Here is an 11,500-nt window from a genome sequence, read left to right on the forward strand (position 1 = left end):
AAATAATTTTAAATACCTTTAAAAATATCTTTTACTATATACACACACTCAAAACAGTAAAATAATGTCACCAGAAAAAAAGGTATACAATACTTACAACTATACTTAATCTAAGTTTCATCATTTTTATTTTAATTTGTGGGTGCAGACATTCTCTGAGATTGAATATGAAAATGGCCGGCAACCAATAACTAAGTTACGCATAAACTGAAGAACTTTTTTAATAATAATAATAATAATAATAATAATAATAATAATAATAATAATAATATAATGAGAACAATATCCAATGTAGCTTATCACCGTATCTTTATGGTGCATATAGGGGGGCTTAATCTTTGGGATGTATGGTCCATGTGTCTTTTTTTGCTATAATTTCTTCACTCAACCAACAAAATTAAACACTAATATTATAACCAACTTGGGTTGGTCGAGTGGTCAGCTCACTCGTCCACTTAAACAAGTGTCGATGGTTCGAATTTTGTCTTGTGCATGCCGCGGCGGATTAGTCTTTAACCTGTCAGATTGGGGAATACCGTGAAAAACAAAAAAAAAAACTAATATTACAAAAGAAATTATTTGTATATAATATACAAACGGAATCTCACATCTTATAAAATAATAAATATGTACAAAAAAATATAAAATAAAAATAAGTACAAATAATATAAACAAATTTCACATCTTATTAAATAATAAATATAGATAAAATAAAACTCGTTGAAACAAATAATGCTTTTTAATTTACCCTGTTATAATCCATCTAAGTCGGTATAAATTGATTGTGTTAAGTAGGTGATTAATAGAAAAAACCAAATTTACATAAATAAAATATAATTATTTGTGTACCTCTATTAATCAAATTAAATTTTTGATAAAATATTTACATGAATATATTATGTGATTTCCAGTGTATGTTTAAAATGTAATTGTAATCATACATACATGTCAATGTATGCAACAATAATATGCACCATAATATGACAGGCTAATGAATCACCATGTATTTATTTGAGAACCAAAATGGTAGGGAAAATGGGATTTTATGGACTAATCAATTATTAACACTTGGATAGTTCTGAGTGAAAAATTTCTCAAAAATTAAATATTAAAAGATTAATGATGATAAAAACTACATAGATATTCCACCAGATGAATTAGGTTCCCTAATTATTGATGATGCTTTTTTTTTTTTTGGTCAAGAATTAATGATGATGCTAAAGGGGTTGTAATGCCCCACGAAATTTTGACATTGTAATTTTATTTTGGGCCTCGGCCCAAATTAGTACCAAAAACGAACAGAAAAAATCCTCTCGAAAAAGAATTCAGAAATTTATTGGCTAATTGTTAGTTAGCAAATATTATTCCTCTAACAAATTTTTTTCTATCGGATATCCCCGAAGGGACAAAAAAAAATTTTTTTTTTTCTTTTATTAGTATCAGTAGAATGACACATTGACACTCCTTCCGAGTTTAAAGCACTATTTATGGAAGCAAGATCTCAGCAGATTATACTGCTTTAAGTTGAACTGATGCTCACTAATTGTAAACGAATCACCAGAAATCCCTTTCATCATTCTGGGAGTTAAAATAATAAGAAATAATAATAAGAAATAAAATTGATTACTAAATTGTTTTAAGATCAACAACGGAATATAAAGGTAGTTTGGATTAGTTTTAAAAAGCACTTATTTTTTTAATACATTTTTTAAAAAGTTCTATTTCATATTTTTATAAATTTTTAAAAAATATATTCAATCATCAAAAATATTTTTAAATTTTATTTGCATAAAAAAATCTAATTCTTTTAATTAATTTATTTGGTATATTTTAACAGAAATTAAAAAATATAAATATATTTATTAGATATATTTAATTTTAACCATTTAAATTAATTTAATAACTATAAATATATTTTTACATTCTTATATAAGAATTTCATTCTCATAAAATACATTTTATATATATCTATAACGTAGAAAATACGAATGTTTATGGATTGGATGATCGTATCCACAAATTTGTGGTATTTATTTGCATCCAATTTGCAAGATGATCGAACCAGATTAAATCGCAAATATGACATCTATATCTGCAAATTCAATTTGTATATTTACAACAAAGAATTGATAAATTGTATTTATGTTTTATTTCAACTAATAATTATTATTCATATATATTGTATTCTTTTATTTTTGTGCTATTTAAGAAAAGTTGGTTTAATAATATTTTAGAAGTAAACATATCTAAAATAATAAAAAATGAGTTTTATTAGAGTGAAAAAAGAGTTTTATTAACTTTTTTTTTGTATAAAAATAAATTTTTTTATATTTTTATTTTATGAATATATTTGATATCTGATACAAATATAAAAATACAAATACCGAATCTAATCCTATGTGGATTAGATGAAAATTTTAGTCATATCTAATTTACAAACACCTGTAAATAACTGTCAATAAACATAAGGATAAAGGGTATCTATGACTTTTTCCTTATACGTAGTTGCACTAGCTGCTGGCTAGTTCTAAATAAATTAAAGGTCAAACTACAATAAAGAGAAATATATAAGCAAAAGAAAAATAATAATGATAATTTATTAATTTCTAAACAAACTAGGAGTCAAGTGCTAATTTTTAGGCTGAATTTTGATCTGGTTGTTAGTGGACTTTTTGTTTTCTATTTTATTTTTTGGATGAATTTGATTCATAACTACAGCAGCAAAAAATTAAATTTCAAGTCATAAATGATAAATCAAATCCATTATTTATATCAAAATCTCAAAAATAACACATTTCCATATATACATTATACTCCAAATTAATTCACATTCCTCAAAATCCCTCTTTCCATCTTTTAATTAAGTTGTTCAACTCTCCCAAATTCTTATATACCCTTCTTAGTTCTCAAAAACCTTCAATCAAAAACACCAAGACACAACTAAGAATGGTTAGTAAGAAACTCAAAATATGCATGTCAGTGTCAGCATTATTCTTAATCATAGTCATTGCTGTGATTGTTGCCTTAATCTTCACAGTCTTCAAAATAAAGGACCCTGTTGTAACTGTCCACCCAATAATAGGCCCAGGAAGCCTTTCAGTCACTAATTTATCCTCCAGTGTGTTCATACCAACCTTAATCACTATCACTAATCCAAATTATGGAGACTTTAGGTCTGTGAATTCCACTGGCCATGTAAATTATGATGGTAACGTTGTGGCAGATATTCCATTGGCCTCAAACTTTATTCCAGCTCGTAGCCAGATCAATATCAGCAGCAATGCGGAATTTAATGTAGCAAAGATGATTGAGGATCCGAAATTTTTGCTTGATATTGCAAGTGGGACATTGAATTTTACATCAGATGCTGTTATGCCTGGGAAAGTTATCATACTCAAGTTTATCAAAATGAAGGCTACAACACACAGTTCTTGTGATATATCTCTTGGTATTGTTTCTAATCGTGTGCATGTGGAGTCTAATTGTGTAACCAAAATCAAGATTTGATTATTGCTTAATATGTGATATCTTTGTTTAGTGATTGCAGGTCCAAGAATCAAGATTCAAAGTTGTTTATGTAGTTGTAGAAATAGGCTTAGCTTTTTATTTATTTTTAAGTAAATATTTATTTATGAGTATACTCGCCTGTGTGCTGCAACATATAAAAGGAGAAGAAAAATGGGGTGATGTTTGATTCTTACATTTTGATTTATTTTATTTTATAATGTCTAGTTATTATATTTATATACTCAATAGTTAATACTATGAAAAAAATCCTGACATATATGAGTCAAGAAATTAAAAAAGTTCCATAATTCAGCTTGTGTTTTCTTTCTCTATCCAGATTTTCTCTTCATTCCTGAAATTTCGTACCTCCAACAAAATTGTTATATACTATTAGCATTAATTCGTACCAGATAGCAAATAGAGAGATGTAAAATAGAAATTTTAATGGGTTTGTTTGAAATGTTTTTGTTTTCTAACTAATATCTTGTCCCAAAGCCTTCCATCTGCCTTTTTCGTGTAGGAATTTCGTTTTCATTCGTTCTTCTGTTAAATGTAGTCCTCTTGAGTTGAGCTAGGGCGGATTACATACTTCTTTTGAGTTTAGAAGTTATCTAAATAAAATTATAAAGAGTAGGTTAAAATATAATATTGTTATCATACTTCTATTCTAAATTTCTAATATCCCAAGTTCATTCCTTATTTTTAATGATAAGATGTTTCTGTAAGAATTCCAACTCTCAAATTAATATAGGTATAAGAAAAATTAAATTAGAAATTATACTCTCACAGCTAAATGAGTGGTGGTTATAGAAAGCTATGTAATAAAAATTCACAAATCTATTCTATTATATAAAAATCGGATGTTTGCACTTAATGATGGAGCTGACGTGGCATGTTTCGAAGAGTGTTTTTCGATTTAATTATTTTAACTTATTCAATACAAATTATTACCATAACTTAATTATATCAGCTAATTGATTTCATTAGATATTTTAAATATTAATATAATTTATTATAATATATATCACTTAATTAATTTTACTACATTAATTATAAGTTGTTATATTAGTTAATTAATTTATTCATTTATAAAGTCTGAAATAAAATAAATAATATATTGTTTATTCTAATTGAATTCATTAAATTTAATTATACATTATATACAAATTAATAATAATTTGTAAATTATTTTATATTATATATGTATTAACAAAATATTATATATGTCTTAATGTGTTAATTAAATATTATATACGCACAGAAAAATAAATACAAAGATGATTTATATAATATTGATAATATTATATTAGCACGGTAATTTTTTTTTTGATATCATATAGTATTGATAATGATAATGATAATATTATTATATAGTATTATATAAACTTTCTAATATTAGTATAAAAAATTAGAAAATTATTCCTTATGGTAATCATTCTTAGTGGAATAGTGTGTCCCTTATATAGTATTGATAATTGTTACTTAATTTAAAGTAATTGTATGTTGGTATCTTAAGTTTATTTTTTAATAATGGCCTAAATAGATAAATCTAATTGAATTGAATGATTATATAAAATATTTTATATTATTAATATATTAAAATTAAATTCATTTTTTGGTACAAAATTTTATAGGTGAAATTTATACAAGATTAAGTTATTTTTTATTTTTTATTTATTTTATCTGTGTTATTTTATTTAATTTTAAGTAGCGTCATATTTACAATTACCGCCAGTACAATATTTTATAAAATATGAAAATCAATTTTTTTCTAATTTAAATATCAATGTTTGAGTTAATTTTAATTTAACTTTTTTAAAGTATTGTTATCTTTCATTTAGATCTTAATTAATTTAAAATATAAAAATACTAATATATTTACTGTCTCTTTAAATAATAATAACTTTAATTTATTTACTGTCTTTTTTTTCTTTTATATTTTGTTTAGCAAAGATAATATATGGATTAGGATGGAGTTAAAAAATACTCTATGCGATACATGTTTGGCACTGATAAATTTATATGAAATAGAAGAGAAGAAAACAAAAAGCTAAAAAACACTTAGTTGAATGGTGTAAACAGATTCATTGAAGACAAGTGTCCGTGGATTCTCATGTCTCATCTCATTTTTCGAAGTTCAAACACATTTTAAATGTATGAATTTTAATTATATTTGTTTTTTCCCTCTTCAATAAATACTACAATCTCTTCCTATTTTTGCTATAGGCTTGTCTTTTATTTAAAAAAACACACAAAAAATGTAAAAAGAAAAATCAAAAAAATTAAAGCTGATATTATATTTTAAAAAATTAAATGCTCTTTTAATTAAATATCTATGTAATTCTTATCTAGATATATAAATTGTATTTTAATATATTGAGTGGTAAATATAAAAAATATATAATAGATAAGTTAAAATAACGAATAATGAGATATCTATCTATTCTATTTATTCTATTATATAATAATCAAATTTTTGCACTTAATGATAAAGTTGACGTGGCATATTTCTTAGAATGTTTCCTAATTTATTTATTTTAACTCATTAAATACAATTCATTACGATAGATTAATTATATCAACTAATTGAGATATTTAAGTATCACACAATTTAATATATGTATATCAATTAATTGAATATAATTGTTAGAGTATAATTAGGATAATTAGATCAATTAGCATTATTTAACATATCTAAATATTTATTATAGGATATTACGTCTTTATTATTTCGATTCTTTTAGCACCTATAAATACCTTTCTATATTGTATCATTTTACACAACTTGAATACACACAAATCGTTTTTCTACTACTGCTCTCTTACCCTTTCTAATAATAATAAGTACAGTTTAATTTGGTTAGAAATTCATTATTTTATAGTCTTCTATAAAATAATCTTTTTATCACTTTGGATATTTTAACTCTTTTTTATTTTTTTTCTCTTTACATGTAATTTTGTTATGCAGTAACTTTGTTTATTTAATTATTTAATGATAAAATATACTCAAGTTAATTCTATCATATAATAGTTTATTTTCTCCTATGTATTTTGATTTGTGTAGTTACTATTGATCTTACTGTTTTCGATCTTACAGTTTTTGTTTTCTTGAATTGTTCTTTATTTTTTTTATTACTTGATAATTAAAAAAAGCAAAGAACAGAAAAAAATGGTCAAAGACGAAGGTTAGAAGTCTAAAGCAGTAACATCATTCCTCAGCATTATTATTATTAATATGAACTTTATTATTTCTTTTCTAACATTTTTTAATACAAGCTTCGTTTCTTTTTATTAATTATTATTAATACTTTTATTCTTTTCTTCTCTAATTATAAATCTCCTTATAATAATTTTTTGATCGGATATTTTTTTGCTCTAATAACATTTTTTCTCTATTTTTTGTCAAAATTAATTTATATTAGAAAAAAAAGATAAAAGTAAATTTTAATATTCAAATTTAAATAAGATGTGCAAAGAATAACTATTGAATTCATTTGGTCAATTTAAACACTTGGTATTATCGTTATTGAAAATTTCAAATACTATTATAAAATTCTAGATATTTTTATTTTGTTGTTCTTAAATTATATATTATTCCGTGTATTTGAAGAGTTTCATCTTTTTGAAAATAAAGTATGACATTATATACTTTTTAGATACAATAAATGAATAATAAGGTTAAAGTGAGTAACAAAATTGATTATAAATAAGAAACAAATTTTTAAAATTTCTAGCACAATTAACAAATTTTTAGTTTCAAAATAATTGTTTACTCTATTTTTTATCTTTTATTTGATTTTTTATAATTTTTTATTTATTTTTTTAATTAATTATGATTGTAATAACTCATCATAAATTTGTGTTTCGTAAAAAAAAAAAAAATTATCAATCATAAAACACAGAAGACTTAACCAAAAAATTTAAAAAATATTGATTAATTACAAAATAAAAAATTATAAATGGTGCTTTAATTATGTTGTAAAATACAAATTGAGACTATTTAAAATTAGTTTTTTTACCATTAATATTAACTTCAATCATAATAAGGTAAAAAGTAAAAATTGTATATAATAATTTAATTTTATTATTTATACTACCAAAATTATTCTTTAATGTATTATATCCTATTTATTTTTATTCATTGATAATCATTAGTTTTTTATTTTTAATAAAAATTTGAATTGCTTAAATAAATTATTGTTCAATTAGTAATATAATTATTGTGATATTTATTTTGTTCAGTAATATTTTTTTTGTTCAGTAATATTTTTTAATTTATTTAATCTGATTAATCATCTCTTTCTTATTTTATGCTAATTTAATTAATTAAAGTTAATAAATTTTAGTTATTTTAATTCTTGCAACTTTTTATTATAATAATATATGTCTATTAATGTATTAATATAATTTTAATATTTATATGTCACTAATAATAATAATATATAATATGTCTAATTGTAAAAAATTTATTATTTTTTATACGATTAGATTAGACATATTTATATTCAATTCATTTGATTATTTAATTAAAATTAATTATATTAAAAGATTATATTAATATTATGGTAGACTAATTATATTATTATTCATTAATTATATTAAGAGATTAAGATTATGATAGATTATCATTATTTGATTATTTTTTTATATTAATTCAGATGTTTAGTTTCTTTTTATTATCATTTTTATTCTCTTATTCTATGTGTTTATTCCCATAAATCTTACTAAATTAAATAAAGTACTGTATATCTTTTTTTGTTCTTCTTTTATATACATGTAAAATTTATTAAATTATTTCTCTTCCATCTAATAATTTTGTTTCTCTTCTATTTATATTTCTTTCCTTTAATATTTTATTGGTTCTTATTTTTTTAAATTTTATTTTAATTTATGTATTTGTTCTTACTATACCCAATTTTTTTATTTATGTGTAATATACATTCTTATATATGTTATAGAAATATGATTTGATTCCATTAACTTACTAATTTTTTTTGAAAAATCTAAAGGTAAAGCACAAAAATATATTTATAGATATTTTACTTTAATTTTTTAACTAAAAAATATAATTTTTTATCATATTAGTTGGAATTCAAAGTTAAATATGAATATTAATTTTTGAAATTGAATAAATATATTTTAAATTTTTTGCATCTAAAAATAATATTCTATCAATGTTAGAATTATTTAGATGGATAAGTAATAGTAAATATAGAATTATTTAGGATGGATAGAACTAAGTACATCTTTTTATTAAAAATACGAATTTAAAAATATTATATTCAATTCTCAATAGTCAACCTCTCATTGAACCATTGTATTTTCAAAAGATCTTTGAAAAAATGAAATAGTTTTAGGTGTATAAATTTTGTAAAAATTTAATTAATTTAAGATATTTATTATCGTTGATTAAAAAAGTAAATTGAAATGACAATTTAATATTTCTATACTCTTAAAATATTATTTATTTATTTTTCTAGCATTCTTTATCATCCAACGATTATATTAATATAATTTAATTCAATAAAATTATTTATTATCATTTGATTGAATAAAATTTCTATTTTAGCTGAAAATTTTAGGATTTCTCAACCTCAAGATCATCCATGTTAAATCATTAAAAAATATAACTAAGAGCACGGAAGCGTCTCTTCATTCGAGAGTATAATTGAGATCTAGAGCACGGAAACGTCTCTTCACTCGAGAGTATGATTGAGATCAGAGAGCTTGGCTCTTGTGGTTCTTTGATCTTCGTCAACCAAAACCTTCTGTATTTTTTATAGGGCTGAATCACAATTTTACTGTGGGAAAAGAGCTATGAAGGCGAGTTTGATGTGTTGGAGACCAAAATTCTAAAGTCATTATTTATATTTGAGTGTGACACTCATTAAACCCTAAAACTCAAAAAAAATAGTATTTATGATTTTAATCTCAATTATCCAAATCAAAAGTAATAATGACTTATTTAATTTAACATTTATGACAATAAATGAGATCACCGTTATATAAGTCATTTAATGTGAAATTACTTAATTTACGATTATAATTAATATATGTATTATTCATAAATATATTAAGAAATAATAATTTCCTAACAATCTTCTACTTGGGTTATAAATATATATTTTCCTGAGATAACCTCTTATAAATTTTACGCGTAAATCTGAATGTTATTTCTCTTATCACTTTAATAATCTGGTCTATCTCATATATTAGTTATAAAATTACCGAAACTTTTATCACATTAGTGTCACAACAAAACTATGATGATCCCATACTAAAATACTCAACCACATAGATCAAATTTGGATGAGAAAATTCAGAAATTACATGCAAAAATGATCTCATGCATGTCTATTTTTAACTTGAATAAAAATTTTATTTTATTCGGTGACAGACTCAGATGAAACTGCAACGGCAATATCCGGGCATAGCGAAGGTGACTAAGTGACGAGTCTGTAGAAGAAGAAGAGAAGAACTTAACAGACTTACAATGAGAGAGAGAAAGAGAGAGAGAGAGATAGAGAGGGAAATTTACCTAGAGAAAAAAGAATTCGGCAGGAGAATGGTGGCGACGGGCTCAACAACGACGGTAACGGGATGAGTAGCGATGATGACATAAGCTGTGAACAGTGACAGACCCAAAAAATTTTAGTAATGGGGACAAAAATATAATAAAATTTAGGTCTAGATATTTTTTTGCTTCCCACGATATTCAACAAGTTAAGGACTAATCCGTCATGAATTTGAATTCCATTTAAGAATCTACAATTGGCTGGCAATGAGTTGCTATACATACGAGACAGAATTTGAACCCTCAATACTTATTTAAGCGGACGACTAAGTTGATCACTTGATCAATCTAAATTGGTTTAGATATATTCAAAATTTAAAATTAGAACTATCTAATACATATTGATAAGAACTAGAAATATACACACTATCATTATTATAATATTTAAAATAATAAAAATATAATTTCATACACATAGTATAATATTTAAAATAACAAAAAAATATTTATAAGGACTTTTTTATTTTTAACATGACTAAATATTATTTTTTTATATATATTTTTAAACAATTATTTTACTTAATTGTCAAATCTACTTATTATAATTTTTATAGTATAAATAAATTTTTTAACCAAAATAATTACAGTATATTAATACATAGATAATATATTTTTTATCTTAAACAATTTTTAAAAAATCACTAATAATTTAAGTTGTATTTAATTAGAAAACTAAGTTTCAATTTAATTATTAATTAATTAACTAATATAATATAATTAATTATCACTAATTTCAAATATAATATAATAAGTAGTATATATGTATATAAGTATTACTTTAAAAAAAAAATTGTGGGGGCAAATGCCCCCTCTATATTAAACGTGGGTCCGTCTCTGGCTGTGAAGGACGATGAAAGTTGTGAATAGGTAAGTGGCGATGGACTCAGCAACAATATGACATGAGCTATACGGTTTTTTTATGAAGAAGTCGAGAAGAAGAAGATTTTAGGTGAGGATGATTGAGTTTATCTTGCATGGCTATAAAGTATAGACCGAAGCTATGAATCATGTGTGATGTGAGGCAAATTCTAATTCCTAAAAAGTGTTTATATGTATATATTCGGGGCGAGTACACTCTAAACCCGTTCATACCCTATCTTGAGCAAAATCTGCCCCGACTCGGGTCAAGTTATTACCCTTTTCATCCGGGTATGGACGAGTCGGGTACATGCGTATTCGAAAACTCCTGCCAAGTCTATACATAACTTTTTAGAATAAATAAAATTTTAATTCCTAAAATTTAGAGTTAAAATTGAAATTGTCCATCATCTTTTCTTTAATTCAAAATAATGTCACATTATATTTAGCATTAAAATCATTATTTTTAACATAATAATTTTTTAAATGACATATATACCTCTTTTATTAACATATATTTTAAAATATTTTTTTTTTCATAATAATTTATTATTGTGATAG

The 11,500-nt window shown here is 23.1% G+C and overlaps 1 protein-coding gene across 1 annotated transcript; it reads left to right on the forward strand.

Moving 5' to 3' along the window:
* The first annotated feature begins 2,946 nt into the window (after nucleotides 1–2,946).
* LOC127744112 (uncharacterized) lies at nucleotides 2,947–3,507 on the forward strand. The gene has a single exon (XM_052256383.1). The coding sequence runs from the start codon at nucleotides 2,947–2,949 to the stop codon at nucleotides 3,505–3,507; it is 561 nt and encodes a 186-aa protein (XP_052112343.1).
* Nucleotides 3,508–11,500: the final 7,993 nt, after the last annotated feature.

The sequence above is a fragment of the Arachis duranensis genome, unplaced genomic scaffold (assembly GCF_000817695.3).
Source record: "Arachis duranensis cultivar V14167 unplaced genomic scaffold, aradu.V14167.gnm2.J7QH unplaced_Scaffold_232525, whole genome shotgun sequence".
Lineage (NCBI taxonomy): Eukaryota > Viridiplantae > Streptophyta > Magnoliopsida > Fabales > Fabaceae > Arachis > Arachis duranensis.